This window comes from Rhinolophus ferrumequinum, chromosome 20 (assembly GCF_004115265.2).
Source record: "Rhinolophus ferrumequinum isolate MPI-CBG mRhiFer1 chromosome 20, mRhiFer1_v1.p, whole genome shotgun sequence".
Taxonomy (NCBI): Eukaryota; Metazoa; Chordata; class Mammalia; order Chiroptera; family Rhinolophidae; genus Rhinolophus; species Rhinolophus ferrumequinum.
Window position 1 is genome coordinate 31,996,411 of NC_046303.1, and position 16,836 is coordinate 32,013,246.

At 34.4% G+C, this 16,836-nt stretch overlaps 1 protein-coding gene across 1 annotated transcript in view; it reads right to left on the reverse strand.

The window, feature by feature from the left end:
* Window positions 1-2,362: 2,362 nt before the first annotated feature.
* Window positions 2,363-16,836, reverse strand: part of CASD1 (CAS1 domain containing 1) — a 49,151-nt gene continuing 34,677 nt past the window's right edge. The window contains exons 13-18 of the mRNA XM_033088494.1: window positions 16,120-16,199; window positions 13,605-13,706; window positions 11,965-12,105; window positions 9,256-9,333; window positions 5,391-5,483; window positions 2,363-3,819 (exon numbers count right to left, since the gene is read on the reverse strand). Of these exons, the coding sequence (XP_032944385.1) occupies window positions 3,553-3,819; window positions 5,391-5,483; window positions 9,256-9,333; window positions 11,965-12,105; window positions 13,605-13,706; window positions 16,120-16,199 (761 nt within the window). The 3' untranslated portion in view covers window positions 2,363-3,552. The remainder of the gene's footprint in view (window positions 3,820-5,390; window positions 5,484-9,255; window positions 9,334-11,964; window positions 12,106-13,604; window positions 13,707-16,119; window positions 16,200-16,836) is intronic.

Genomic DNA, 16,836 nt, shown 5'->3' on the forward strand with positions numbered 1-16,836 from the left:
TGGTAGTAGCTCTAGAATTAAAAAATAAATTCTTGTTAATAGTTTGCAATTATTTCTGGCCATTTTCATTACCAGAAAATTTGTTCAAATGTTGTCTAAATTAAGACAGTAGGCATTAGTGAAGTTAAAGCTAATACAACTAGCTGGATTTTAAAATATTACAATAATTACCTTCAAGCATGAAAAATTTGCCCTATATAGGAAGCACTTCTAGGCAACCACAAATTTCCTTTTATAATGTTGATTATATCCCATTTTTATGCTCTGGAATGGTATTTTATAAATAAGAAATAAGATTTAAATAAAGTATTTCTAACTAATCTATTGGATATTTTACAGCTCATAATATCAACTCTTTTTTTGAAAGTAGTCTCTTTTTTTACACTACTTTATGGATGTAACTTTTAAGTTTCTTTTAATATTGCTAATTCATATAAGAACTAGAAGAGATTTCATTAAAAGAAAAATATGGATTTAAAAGTGCTTTCCAAATATGAGTAGCTTAAGAAGTTTTCACCAATCTTCACAATAACCCTAAATATAACCAACCTTAATATTTAGAATTTTTGAAATAATCAAGAGCAATTCTGCAGGTACCTAACCAAGTTACTTTTTTTTTCCTTTTCAACAAGGGAAGTTGTTAGGTTGAATGATACGAAATTGCCATTTTTGTAGGTCAAAAATGAGAGCATATTGGGGATTTAATACTGCTCAACATAAAAATTCCAACGTGGTTCTCCCAAGGTTTCCTAGATTGGTAAAAGTCCAAATCTAAGGGGTGAGTGGCATTCTCCTAAAAATTGCACATTCTTCAACAAACTGGCTTTTGTTGTCTGTTGTATGAAGGTTCTGCCCTAGGTTCTATGGTTTATTTATTTAGCCTTAATGATTTACAATTTAGTAAAAAAAAAGAAAACAAAGAAATATAAACAAACAGATATGTTTATCATTTAAGTTAATTTTACCAAGCTTAAAACCTCCCTATACTAACATTTGAAATAATAAAGCATTTGTGGAAGAAAAAAAACTCACCCATCTTTAAAATTTTAACTGGTCAATTTATCTTACAATGGAATGGTAGGGTGTAAATGTTACGTTATATTAGCACCTAAAGCAAATAATAGAATCTAGCACATAAATACAGTGAATGGTTTTAGGTGAAGGCTCTGAATTTTTAATGCTATATTGGTTAACCATAAAAATGGCAAAGTTTGGCAAAAGAAACAGGGAAGGATTGGGGTAGACCTGAGGCAAGCGAGTACTGTTTGGAGCCATATAGTACATTTCTTAACGTGACTTATATTACAGAAAATCGGAGTTTAGAACACCTCTGTGGTTTTTATCTTAACTTTAGCTTATGTCTATATTTTGTTAAACATCTTTTTGAGTAATGTAGTTACTGACTCAGTACTGACTAGTTACTGAGTCAGTAACTAGTCAGTATCTGAGTATATGCAGAAAAAAATTAAAACATACCATATATAGGTGCTATCATGGTGGTAACTTCTACCATAATAACCTCTTATCCGTAAAAACCCATTAAGAAAATCAAATATAAACAGAATTTTAATTACAAATGCATTATATCTTAACTATTTTATATAAAGTAGTGGGACATATTAAATAAGAGCACGTGATGATAAAACAGGGTTTAACAGTTAAGTTTTAGGCTCGAGTTCATTAGGTGAGAAAACTTATATTTACTTGAGTATTGCTATTGGAGACATAAGTGCTTCCCCAAAACAGAAATACTGGTCATCTTTTTCAACTGTTTCATCGGGAAGAATCTTCTTCAGGTGATAAAACTTACAAGCTAAATTAAAATGCACTCTACTCATTGGCAAGCCACACCACAAGAATAATGTGATCACAGTACTTGGAAGTTTTTGATTTATAACTATACCATTCTCTACTTATAAGGCTGCAGTCTAGGAGGCAGAGCAATGAATCATTACAATTGTCTATCTGGGAAATGTCAAAAGATTAAGTAAGGGCAGGAGAGAGAAAAGGAAAGAACACATTTCTGTCTGAGAAATATTCCTCAATTAATGGGAAGATAAGCTAGCACATAAATCCAGTGCTAAAGAAATAATAGTTAACTTTTAAAATCTTCACATAAGACTACTAATAAACCATAATGCTTAAACTTCCTGGGCAGAAAGGCAGATTATCCTTCAAAGCTCTGATAACTTAATTATCCCTTCTTCAACTATCACAGTCATCTACTTCTATCTACTGGGAGATTGGAAAAGCAAATTTAAGCTGAAGAAATGAATTAAGACTTTTGAACCAATCACTAATGGATTCAGTTCGTTAAAAAAAGAACACATACAGTTTAATTGATACTTTGCCAATACAAAAATAAGAATCCACAGAATGTTTATTCAGTTTAAATTACTCCATATTTTCATATACCGTGAACAGAAAATATATTTTATCCCACACATAGTAAGAGCAAACAAGTGCAATCTTTCAAACATTAAAAGTCATAAACAAATCTGTACAACAGATAAATAAATTTATACCTCTAACAGTTAGCTTGTACAAAACCAAACCAAACCCAAAACATATATTGCCCAAAGTCACCGGTTTACTTAAAATTCTACTGATGGTCATACATCTCAATCACAACAACTTGAATCATTACTAGACTGCACAAGTTTAGATTGATAAATATTCAAAAACTAGGGGGGAATAATAAGAAATACCAAAATGGTTATAAAGAGCTTTCCAAACATTGGAAATAATATACAAAAATTAATTGGTCAGGGGAAAACATATTAAATGGATCCACAGGGTAACTGGTATTACACTGGTATAGCTCAAGGAAAGAAAACAGGTGAATGTTGGAATTGGAAAGAAAATTTGGCCTTTTTATAAAAAGAAGCAACAACAACATGACAATGACAAAACCCTGTCATGGAGCCTAGAACAACTTTGTGAGACAAAGTGTACAAAGATTTAGGCTTGCATACCTGAACACCACAGTTAGAAAAACCATCATGGCAGAACACATATCACATCAGAACAAGAACACATAAATTAAAGGCATACTGTTTATCATTCCGCATCATTGCACATATAATAAGAAAACAATACTGCAGTCATTCTTCAGTAAGAAAGTTTTCAATGAAGTAGGAAGTTCCATGATGAATATAGGTGTAGACAGTCTTATTACCACAAATTTAGTAAATATCAAAACAGTGTGACACTAAGCTAATTAAATTATCTATAATTTTTACTGGAAAGGTAATTATTTCCCTGCTTTCATATGTTAACTTAAAGTCATTTATGAATGGAAATGCAGATCCAGTAGAAAAGACGTTTCACATGCAGTCCTATACAATGCACTCTGCTTCATCACCTGTTTTCAGTATTTCACATTGGATATGTACATTTCCAATATATACAACCACAAATGTTCAACCGACATCACGGAGCTGTCCTCTCCCCACAAATTGTTCTTTCCACATTGAGTTGTAGCTTCAGGTAGATGTTTTTCTCCTCCAGGCAGATACAAAGTTAGCTTGAAGAGCTGAAGTTTTTCAGAACTTAGTGTCTTGATTTATCTTGAATGGATGATAAAATGAGGAGTCCACAAAAAAATGCAGCTATACATGCCAACCTTTTCAACAGAGATGAGTTATCTTTAGGAATAAAAATCTGTGCAAGGTCATTAGTGATCTGAGAAATTTCATGTGCCACACAAACAAATATGAAAGTGCTGACAATGATGTTAAGCATAGGGCTTCCAGGTATGAGCACCAAGACCCCCCTCGTGTCTGCGGCCAGCCATATGTGGTACTGGCAAATGAAGAGCTAGGAGGAAAAACAGTCCAAGTTAGATGTACGTGCAGAGGGTTCGTGAATACACAACAGTTTTTCCTACTCTAAACACTTGGGAGCATTAAGTACATTAGCAGGCTTTTCCCAAACCATTAAATTCTCTTGTATTATGTGACTGGCCCTGAATAGTCTACTGCACCCTGCTCTCCAGAACTCCACCTTGCTGAAGCACTGCTTCCAAGTCCTCAAGAGATGAACCATAGGGACCTTCTAATTTTACAAACATTTCTTTGCATGACGTAGAAGACAGCTGATAGAATGTTATCTGGACTCTGGTATTCAGACACCAAATATAGAATGATTGGGTGTGTGTGTGTGTGTGTATCTAGTACACGTATGCGTATACTATATGTAAGTACAAATATGTACATATTTTTAATATATTTATGTATGCATATATGAGTGGGAAATGGCATGGAGTTTAAGACGTCCTCATGTGTGCTATGCATGGCCAGACAAATGTCTTGAACTATATATGCATGTTTCTAAAGTGTATTTCAAGTTTTACGTGAATTACATATTAGATGACACAACTATTTCTTTTGATTGTGATTCCAAACATGATTCTTTCATCACATTGCTTCAAAATATCAGGGTAGAAATATGCTTAAGCTACTTCAACAAATATGAGGATTATGACACTTATATATTTGTAATAGATATACTAAATTCATTCAGTTAAAGTTGATAAAAACCTCTCATGCTTCAAATATTAAGGGACTGGCAAAATAAATATTCTTTTGTATACTCAATGACGTGGTAAGTCATTCATGATCAAGAATTTAAAATTCTATACAATCTCTCTATATAAATGACACTTAAAAAAATAACAGAACATTTTTTCAAGAACTCAAAAAGAAATTTACTTTCCCTGTTTTAAAGACAACTTAAGTCTTATACTCTAAAATGCATCTTTTAAATAAAGCTTGTGTTCTAAAATGTATCTTTTATGATTACAACATGAATTCTACTGTTTTAAAATAGTCCATTTCAAATAAAGCTCAGAATACTCAGAATGCATTTCAAAACCTACTTTAAACTGATTTTATAGATAATTTCATATTAGGTATTACATTAAAAATGTGATGAGTTTTAAATTTTCCCCCAAATTTCCAATCATAAGGGTGAATTTTTATTATGATAAGTTAAGCATCAATAAATAACCTAAATTCCAGTAATGTAATATTACGGAGATGAAAACAAATCAAAATCCCCTCAGCTTGATTTCATTTATATCTATTTCATTTTTTTCTCTCCTAATATCGCACCTTGGTTGTGCTTATAAGCCTAAGACAATATAAAGGATAATGTGCAAGTCATGTATAGTCATTTAAGTAAGACTTTAAAAACATTCTACAATACTGCTTTTGTAAAGTACTGAGTTTTTCCTCCTATAATTCCATAAATAACATAGCTCTGATTTTAAAAAGTATGTTAGATTCACACTCGCGCACACACACACACACACACTCATACACACATACATGCAAACATGCATGTAACACTTGGCTGTGTAAAATAGAGCAAAATATTAATGCACCAACCTCTAATGAAATTTTTCCAAACCAAGCAAAAAATGAACTGTAAACTGAACGGGCATATCCAGGGATATTCCTTATTAGGATAAAAGCTAAAATCTAAAGAAAAACCACAAAGGCAAATATCAATAATCTGTTTATTAAGAGCATTTTACTTTCTTTCAAGTCATAACTTTATTCTTTATGTTCTTGAGCTTGATACGTATGTAATGTTTTTTTTTCAATGATAAAGTATTAGCAAGTCATTTTTTCTAGAGGCTATCCAAACTGTGTTTCTGAACATGTGATCTATATACTGCGTAACAGTGCAGATACTATATAGTACATAGCTGAACAGTTTTATGTGTATTGAAAAAAGTATAAAGCCACTATGAGGCCCTTTGTGTAGAAGGAGATATCATATTTATGTGATATGGCCTATTTATTAGGTCAATTTATAAAATCCCATGATACAATTTTGCTTCTTACAAAAAGTATCTGTGTGGTTTGCAGACCCCACCCTCATTACTCTCTCCAAAATCTTTCTTCCACTGACAGCCATGTAAATAAAGGAAATGGCATGACTTTTAAGATGTCTTCATGCTTGCTCTGCATTGTCAGCCCAATGATGTTTTAAACTACATTCACATGTAATATATTTTCCCTCTGGCTCTTTTCTCCCCAGAGAGAATCTCCACCCTTTGGGCTCCTGGCCTTCATCCCTCTCCCCAATAGTTTTGCACCAGGTGGGACAATCATGAATTCTCTAAACTTCCAATTCAGTGACACATCCAGTAACCAGTCTATCAAGGAAAAACTCTCGAGAATCCATTCTCTTCATAGAGAAGAAAGAAATTGTAAAGAAAAAAAGAGTTTCCATTTTCATAAACACCTTTCAAAAAACTTCTCTCATAAAAGAAATTGAAAATTTATTTACACTTCAGAGAAAAACCACATGTTCCACGTTGATCACTCTAGGCATTTTGTCAAAGGATCTAGGAAGAGGTCTTTGAAACGCACAAAAAATGAAGAAATAGGAAATACGTGGAGAAGTCTGTCATTGGGAAAAAGGAACCCACATGAGTTTAGGTATTTAGGTATAATTTAGTTGAGTGATCCTCTTGAGCAATAGTATCAAAGAGATCCAAGTTTGAATTTAATTTAGCCTTTGCCTTTCATTAGTTCTGGGACTTAGAGTAAGGTACTTTACTACTTTAAGTGTGTTTCCTCATCTATACAAACGGGGATAAAAGTTATTTTGAAAGGTTAATGTGAAAGTTAAAACATATATGAGGCACTTTTTTTTTTTTTTTTTTTTTTTAAGGAGGGCACAGCTCCCTGGCCCATGCAGGGATTAAACTGGCAACCTTGGTGTCATTAGCACCACGCTCTAATCAACTGAACTAACCAGCCACCCCGAGGCACTTTTTATAGCATATGTTGTGAGTCATTTAAAGAAACATATCAGGTAATTAATAGTATAAGTGGTATACACAAATGGCAAAAATCATAAAGGTGAGACCTAAATAAAGCCCTTACACATAAAACCATTTAATGAGTTATTATAATTAAAATGTTGTTTAAACTGTAAATGCTAGAAAGAAAATGCTGGAAAGATACATATATGTACAAACCACCAGTCTGAGCATCAGGAAATCTGAGAATAGTCCTAAGCATATCACATTCCTTCTTTCTTTCTGTTGTCTACCAATTCCCAATGTGTGTTTATTTCATTAGCATATTCAAGTCTTGTGTTTTGTCATGTACTTAGTGAACAATCTGATTAGGGAAGTAGAAAAATCAAAGAAATAATAACCAAGGAGAAGACAACTGAGGTTTGGTGAATCATTCTTATTAGCTTGATATAGAAATAATAATAATGCTTAAAATTTGTTCAGCATTTATAACTTGCTGAGTACTGAGCTAAGCACTTAATATATATCATTTATGGTTAATCACCTGTATGCTGTTCTACAGTTAATCCCTTCTAGAAATTTCTATCAAAATTGATAGGCAAACCAAAAAATTAGGATTCAGGGATTAATGCCTAAGACTGCTGGGTCAGGCTGGGAAAATACTTTCTAACAGGACCTTAGGAATCTTGTACGTGTTTAAAATCTTAAATAAGTCCACTCAGATAAGTACTCTAAGAATATATAACCATATATACATATATTTATATAATCATAATGTCTTATACACACACACACTCCCCCCACACCTAGATCTTCTGTTGACATCTGAAAATAAGAATGAAAGGTAATAGGGTTGTAACCTATAACATTTGGGACTACTTGGTTGCTCCCCAACTTTTACAATGGGGGACAAGCGCCCTTGCAAAAAATAGCAAGCCAATACAATTAGTATTTGCTCAAGTTTGTGCTCCCAGTCCACTCTTTTACTCTGCAGTGGAACAGCTGAGGCCCTCAAAAAAAAAAAAAAAGTAACTAAGGAAAGATGAGTATGTGGAGGGCAGTGATTGGGAGGGAATGTTACTATAATTCTGTGTGCAGCCATTCTCTCTCCCTTAGCTCTCCTTCCATTGCTCTGTGTTGGTACACTGAGAGGGGTAACATCTCCCATCATGTGAGTTACAGAAATGGTATCAGATACAATATGGATAGAGTTATGGGTAAGCACTAGTATTGTCTGTAAAAGTCATGAAAATGTTATATGAATACAGTCTTTGAAATTTCATTACCGACTGTGTTTGCAGAGTCTATCACAGGCTTGTTGCTGCTGATTATACAGAGGTTTAGGAGGAATAAAATAGTCCTGCATTGAAGAGAACGTAAGACCTCTCTTCGTAAGCGAAGAGTCTCTAGAAATTCTCCCTTCTCCTCTTTGTTGGGCTACTCATTATTCAGGCTTCGGCTTAGACACTTAGTTCTCCAACAACCTTGCTGTGATATCAAGATGGGTTAGGAAGAAGTCCCATGTGTTTCCAGAGAGCCCTGTACTTCACCATCACTACACTAACCCCGACGCACTATGATTGCCTGCAACCGGAAGTATCTCTGCAAAACGTAAGCCTCTAGCCTCTGCCCACCTTCCAGTCACTACCACACACGTCTCTAGACACTGGCTCTCTGAGTTCCAGCCCCAATGGCCATAGATAAGCTCTCTGAACGTGCATGCTCCTTTACACCACAGGGCTTATGTTCTTGCTGCCTGCTATGCCTTCATCCCTCTATTCTCAGATTAATTTTCTCAGGGAAATCATCCCTGACCCCAACCACCCTCACTCCGAACTCCAACTAGGTCAAATCCCCTCATGATATTCTCTTATTGCATCACGTACTTGTATTTATAATTACAAGGCAATTTTATGATTATTATCTGTAATATAAGAATGTAGGCTCGAAAAGGGTAGGAACTATGACTGATTTGGCTACCACTGTATCCTTCAGCATATCATCTAGTGCGTACCAGGTCTCAAATATTTGGTAAATGAATAAAAAAATGTGTTAAATGACTGAATGTTTATTGATTCATATTTTATTAGACTATAAGTTCTGTGAGGGCAGGAGCTCTATCTTGTTTAACATTGAACCTCTTCCATGTAGCACGGTACTTAACACATAGGTCATTGATGACTATGATCAATTAAATAAATAAATTTGAATAAATACATGAAGAAAAGCAAATATGAAAGTGGAATTAACATTTTCTAAATGCCTAATAAGTGACAAATACTGATGATTTCCATACATTTAATATCACAATCCTTAAAAAAAGATTTTAATATCCCTGTAACAACAGAGGAAGGTAGGGCTTAGAAACATTAATATACTTATATTTTATAAAATTTGATTTCAAATTTCTGTTCCACCAGAGATTGGATTCTATCAAGAATTAAGAAGAAAACATTTCTCTAAGTCAAGATAATTACCTGTACCACAGAAACAGATGGGTGGAGTTCATTGCACTCTGCTTTGTTTTTACAACTGCTAGCCCAGATGGAATAGGTCTAGAACAAAAATAAATATATGAATCAGTTCACAAAAACAATTATGCCTTAAAGAGGTAGCATTCTCAGAAAATTTTAAGCAGTTTTATTAATTAATAACATTATACTTCATCATATTTAAACAACTTTAGCCAAAACTTCCCAAAGGTTGGCTCATTACTTGTTTTGGTGTTTCAACTGCCCAAACATGAGAAAGCAGCAAAAGGGGCACAGGTCTATGCTTTCCTGGACATAGTGATCATAAGGCTGGGATAGCTCTACATGACAAACACCTTGCTATAACTTTTAAAATTCCTATTTCACTAAGCTTTTAGTTATTTTCCATACTTCTAACAACTTGTATATGTATTCAGTTCAGATTTATGTTCAATTTAGAAAATATAGAGAAAAAGAATTTTTAAAGATTTTATTTATTAAAAATAATTGATTAGTTTCTGGTCAAGATGGCAGAGTAAGTAAATGCTGTGCTCACCAACTCCGACAACCACCTCAAAATTACAACTAAACTACAGAACAAGCATCATTGAGAATCCCCCGAAGTCTAGCTAAACAGAAGTCCTACAACTAAGGACATACAGAAGAAGCCATGTTAAGACTGGTAGGAGTGGCAGAGATGAGAAATAGGCTGGTCCCACACCCATGTGTGACCACTAAAAATCCGGAGGGATATCTTGGCTGCAGCAGTTGCCCCTAAGAAGCAAGGGGTCCCAGCCCTACACCAGGTTCCCCAGCCCAGGGTTCCAGTGCAAGGAAAAGAAGTCCCCATAACTTGCGGTTGTGAAAACCAATAAGGATTGTAGCTGAATGAGAAGGAGGGCAGCTGGAGTCCCAGAAGGTCCTCCTACAGGGCCCACGCACAGATTTACTCGCTAATGGACTCTCTTACTCTGAGCTCAGCACTGGGGTAGCAGCTTGAAAGGCACCAGGGACATACAAGGAGGAACTGAATTGTCTGGCTTCAGGAAAAGGGCTGGAGGGGCAGTTTTCTCCCAGACAGAAGTGATAGCAGAAGCCACTGTTCCTTTGTTCAGCTCTCCCCCCACCCAGCTGCACGCACAGGTGGGTGCCGTATCTGATTTCCATCAACCTAGCTAACACTGTTCTTCCCACCCCACCCAATCTGTGGGCCCACCCAAACTGCTTCCAGTGGTTTTACCATACAAACAACCTGCCTTGGCTCATGCTGTGGACTTTCCTAAAATCTCTCAAAGGTTCACAAACCTCAAACAAGCAGTATCTGGCCTCGGTGTGTCCTGTACCTCTTGCAAAGCAGGCTCAAGCAAGGCACTAGCAGCAGCCAGCCTCAGTTCACAGCTTAGCCTCTCTCAGGTACCTCCAAGCCCAGCACAAATGGCAGCCATCTACACATCACTTTGTAGCTAATACCAAGTGGCCCAAGGTAGGGCACAGGCAGCGGCTGACCTTGGCCTGCACCAGAGCCACTCCCAGACGCCCTAGAACTAACACACCCAGTGGGCAAACTCAGCAGGCACCAGAGTCCTGCTAAAACAAATCCTTCTCTGTAGGATCAGGCCCTGCACAGCACCTCCTCCACTGTAGTCACAGCCAGTCCTCACAACCAGTCATCCTGAGGCTTAATCCTGCCCACTGCTATGCCAAAAGCATCAAGTCTAAACTATAACACGAGGTCACACACAATGCATACAATGGACACACCTCGAGCAACAGCTCAAGTCAACAGGGAGACTAGATAAGAAAACAAGACCCTTACATATGCTGCCTACAAGAGACTTCAGATTGAAAGACACATATGGACTGAAAGTAAAGGGATGGAAAAAGATACTTCATGAAAATGGAAACAGAAAAAAAAGTTGGGGTAGCAAAATTTATACCAGACAAAACAGACTTTAAAACAAAGGCTGTAACAAGAGACAAAGAAAGACCCAGTAATTCCACTTCTGGGTATTTAGCTGAAGAAACCCAAAACACTACTTTGAAAAGAAATATGCATCCATCTGTTCATTGCAGTATTATTTACAACAGCCAAGATATAGAAGCAACCTAATTATCCATCAATAGACGACTGCATAAAGAAGAGATGGTATATATATTCAATGGAATATTACACAGCGATAAAAGAAGAATGAAACTTTGCCTTCTGCAACATATGGATGGATGTAGAGGCTACTGTGCTGAGTGAAAAGAAAACAAATACCATATGATCTGACTTATATGTGGAATCTAAAAAACAAAATAAACAAACAAACAAAAGAGGAACAAACCCATAGATACAGAGGACAGTCTGATGATTGCCAGAAGAGAAAAGCATTGGGGGATAGGTGAAAAAGGGGAAGGAATTAAGAAGTACAAATGCGTAGTTACAAAATAGTTATAGGGATGTGAAACACAGTATAGGGAACATAGTCAATAATATTGTAATAACGATGGATGGTGCCAGATGGGCACTGGATTTATCAGGGTGATCATAAGTTACATAAATGTCTAATCACTATATTGTACACCTGAAACTAATATAATATTGTAGGCCAACTGTAATTGAAAAATAAAATATTATTAAAAAAATAAATGATTAAATTCCTATCTCTTAAAGTTAATTTTCTATACAATTTAGGATGTTGGAAAATGAGAAGATTACATTTTGAAACTTACCAAGAAAGAAACTACTGAAATAAACAACAGAACATTTGAAATTTTGTTTGAAAAAAGAGGTTCACCCTTTCCTTCAGAAAGTACTTGACGCTTCTGTAAAGCCAGATAAATGAAAGCAAATAACATTCCATGAAAGACTACCTGAAAAATAAGAGAGAAAGTTTGTTTTAAACAGCTACTTTCCAATAAATAGCAAAAAAAAAATTGGTAAATGAGAAAAATATGTATAAAAGTGAGTAGGTTAGAAGGTTAAAGATTCAGAGTTTCTAGGGCTTCAACTTCAAGAGTAAAATTTCAAGTGATGAAACAAAGCCCATGATTGTTACAAACTATCAGCAATAGAGGAGCAAACATCTCTCCTAACAATATGAGATAAGCTGGTTCATTTGAGCAGTTTCAGCAGCAAGTGAAGAAATAAAGACAATTTACAAGTAATAAAAAAAACTATTCTGAAGACACATAATAAAATTTAAATGTACTCAACCAAGACAAAACATTTTATATTGGTACTTTCAATCAAATCAAACAACAGTAACACCACCAAGATCATACTTTGAAAAAGGACTACATGCACATAATAAGAGTGAAAAAAATATGGCGGATCAGAACGCACAGAAGCTTTCTTTTTTAAATAAGACTTAACGTGCACTGTCATGTCATAGTAGGCGGCTCTAATGAGAAAGTTGAGAATTTAAAAGTATTTGATGTCAAGAGTTTAACGAAGCTTTTTATTCATACGTGGTTTTGAGACACAATGCAGTGCAGTGGAAAGTGCACAGGCACTGGGAGCCAGAAATGGTGCAGAATAGGCATTAAGGAAATATTTGTAGCATAGGGAATAAAATCAATAATGTGGTAATAACACTGTATAGAGCTAGGTGGGTACTGCTGAATAACTATGGTGTACACCTGAAACTAATATAATATTGTATGTCAGCTGTATTTTAATAAAAAAAAATATTTTTAAAAAAGCAAATAGGAACGTATTACTATTAAAAAAAATAAAGAAAACATTTGTTAAGTGAAAGATGGAAGGAAAAGAGAAAAGGGGGGGTAATGCATTTAGTGTCTATTATTTTCCAAAGGCTATGCTAGATATTTTATGTTATGTTGGCCAACTGAATCTTAACCATCCTTCAAGATTAAATTCATGGTATCATCCATGACACTGCTCTCTCTTCTCTGCACACTTCTACCTCCAAATCCATAGTGCAAAGTTCAGCACCCGATTGTAAATCGTAATCTTGGTTTTAAGCTAGATTATAAGGCTTAGTAGCCTGAAGGTAAATTGGCTTTCCCTAATATACCCCTCACAACACCAACGCTAGAGCATATATTGGGTCTCAATAAATATTGTGTTGAATCGTTGAAGCATATAATGAAGAATCACCTGTAAGTAAAAATTATGATTCAAACAAAGGCCACTTTATAGACAACATTTTTACAGTATTTTCCTGCTGATATACATACATTGCATACCCTTTCTCTGCTATAAAAACAGTAGGGAGGCAGGACTGCTCTGATTTATGAAATCAACTTGTTTCCTTATTCTAAAACTAAATGAAAATAGATTTAAGATTTCCAAATAATTTTAAAAAGTATAATTAGAAATGGCAAAAGATCACAAGGTAAATACATACGTAACGGTCTAACCTCCATCTGAACCACCATTCATATACATTCCCTTTCAGTTCAAAACATTTGGACAATGGCCAAAGAGAAAAGATCTTCTCAAATGCACCCTGAGAAAAGGAATCCAGAAAATAAATTATGACAGTACTAGTCAAGACTTGCTTTGTAATTCATTATACATTGTAGTTTTCTAAAGTTAGGATTATATAAGCATCACTCACAATTTTCAGATTCTATTTATTTCATTTATCACTTCATTTGGAAAAAAATTGTTTTACTAATTGCTAGTAAAGATGACTTAAAACTTTTTTGTTAACTTAAACTTTCACAGCACATGAAAGGCTACTGAGACTGAAAAAGTTTTCAAAAGCTGGTAATTGGACAATTATTCCATTAAAATTTTTTAATCTAGTATATGAAACAGCTAATATTTACTGATGAAACACAAAAATACAAAAGGCTTCAGCCAATATGGTATCAATAAACTCCAGAATGATGGTGATGGTTAAAATATAGTTTTTCTTTCTCTAAACGTCCTTAATATTCTATAATAAACCATTTGAGTTAAAAGAATTCTCTGAATTTAGTCACCTTACTCAACCACACTCAAATGCCATTACTAGCTTTTGCAACAAAGTTTACAGTTTTACTCTGGTCAAGTTAGTGAATTGTAACCCGACAGCCTGAAAAATCTGAAAATGAAGAGGCAGAAGTCTTGGGTACATGCCTGCACATTAATGAAGTCTTTCAAAGAATAGAACAAAAACCTCAATTTCCAGACTAAAGAATGCGACAAACTCTATTAAGAACAGCTCCATTGTTAGACCTAACGTTACAGCATAAAAAAATGTAACATCACAATTTTTAAAAAGGCTAATAAAAATCAAAGAAAAAATATGAAAGCAGTATTATATTTTAAGTAATGCTGAACCCTTATGTCAGAAGAACTTTATTATTTTAATGAAATGTAACATTCTCCTTTTAATGACAGAATTTAAAATGCTTATAGCTTATTAAAAATAGATTCTATCTATGCTCCAGAATATTAAGGATGATTTTTAACAAGATTTGCAATATAAAGTACTTACATATCATATATATATATATATACATACATATTTCTATATAAGATATAGAAATATGATATGTAGCTATTTGATATATATATATAAGACACAAGACCTTATATATCACATATATATGATGTATTTATAATTTACAACTATTTCTGATTAAAAATTTGTTTCTAATGTGATCATTAAACAAGTATTTACTGAGCACCCATTTTGTGAAAGACACTGGCTATACTGGGCTATGTACATTTTTCTCTTGTCCAGTGGTCAACACTCATCCAAAACAGGGGAAACCTTCTTAGTCCCACTATTGAACCTCTGATCCACTTTCCTTTCTCTCCCTCAGTTTTACCAGAGGGTTGGGAACTTTAATGAATGACTGTTAAGTAGCTGTTGCAATTACCTGGCACTTCTTCATACATTTGCCTATTGTTTCCTTATTATTTTATATATCTCCTGCAAAAACCCTTGGAGGTCAGGCAGAAATATAGATGCTTTATTTCTAAGTATGAAAATAAGTATGAAAGCCTACAAAATAAGCCAAAAAAACCCCCAAAACCCAGCTTTATAGAATTACACACACACACACACACACACACACACACACACACACGTATGAAAATAAGTATGAAAGCCTACAAAATAAGCCAAAAAACCCCCCAAAACCCAGCTTTATAGAATTACACACACACACACACACACACACACACACACACACACACACACACACACACTGCTTATATGACATCTGCACCTGAATCAGCCAGGTACAAGACAGAGAGTGTTGGAGACAAGAGCAAACTAACATACACAACTATAGGCAATCAAATTAAAATACTTTGTTATAAATATACTGCCCAAATGGTATGTCTGCCTGATGGGCTGACCAGCAAGCAGTCTGCCATCCTGCTAAACTAGCTGAGAAATCTCAACCATCATAAGAGGAGGATAAAAGGTGAGAGATAAGAAAATGACCAACATTTTTATTAAACATACTACATATATATAAACCTTTTTGCTCCTGAGTTGGTTTTATTAACTGCCAAAATTTTACTCTATGCAGTCAAGGAAAAATCAAGTAACACTTTGATGCAATGAATAATGCACAAACCAAGTTGCAAATTCTGTCAAGAGAATTTTGATTTCCACTCAGAGCAGTGTCTTATAAGAGGCATTCAATAAACGTTTGATTGATCAAACTCAAGAAAATGGATTCCGAACAAATGCCAGAGGAAGAGCTTTAAATTGCTCTTACAACAAATACAGTGGTAACAAAAGTAGATAGGTCTCAAAGGAACTACACTGTGTACTCAACTACAGAGTGACACTTTTATTACAGTCATTAAAAAATGAAGCTAAAAAAAAAGCTCTGACGCTTCTCACATACTTTAATAGACTTGAACTTTAAAATAAAATAGAACAAAATATAAACTAAAAAGACTGTACAAACCTGAGAATATGCCAAAAAACATATACATAACAGCAAGAAGGCTAGTTTCAACAGTAAGCCAAAATGCCAGAAACAATTTCCTAAGAGAGAAAATATTTAATTTACTAAGAAATGTACATTTACAGAAGAAAACATTAAATAATCTCTATTTAACATAGTAAGACCCTGCACAGTTCTTAAAATAATTTACAGCTGCTTACAGGATACAAAAAAATATATCTAAGTAGTATAAATTATAAGTAGGATAAAAAGGAAAAAAAAGTTGAAAAAGATGGAGGGTCCTTGCTAGGAATGAGGCTACAACACACACCTGACACCTTATATACCTGCTGTTCATCCACTATAAATATATTTGAAAATATCCCCTGGATTCAATTGTACCTATTCATTATTGAAAGTTGTAACAAAATTTGGAACAATTTGTTCAATGTGATTTTAACAAACACTCATGTTGAATATAACTTTGGTAAAACAGCTTAAATACTCAAGTTCTAAAGAGAGAGCTTAAGAACTCCCTAATGGACTAGGATTGAACCATAACATATATTTTTCACATATGTATGTTTTAAGTAATTTGTTCACAGTTTATACATATTGATTATTCATTTGATTAATGTGGTGGGTTTGTGTCAAAGAATTAAACTACAGAAGCTGTCCAAAGGACACTAGTGGACTTTATTAAAGGCTGCAACTCAACTCCCTCCTGAAAAATTATTT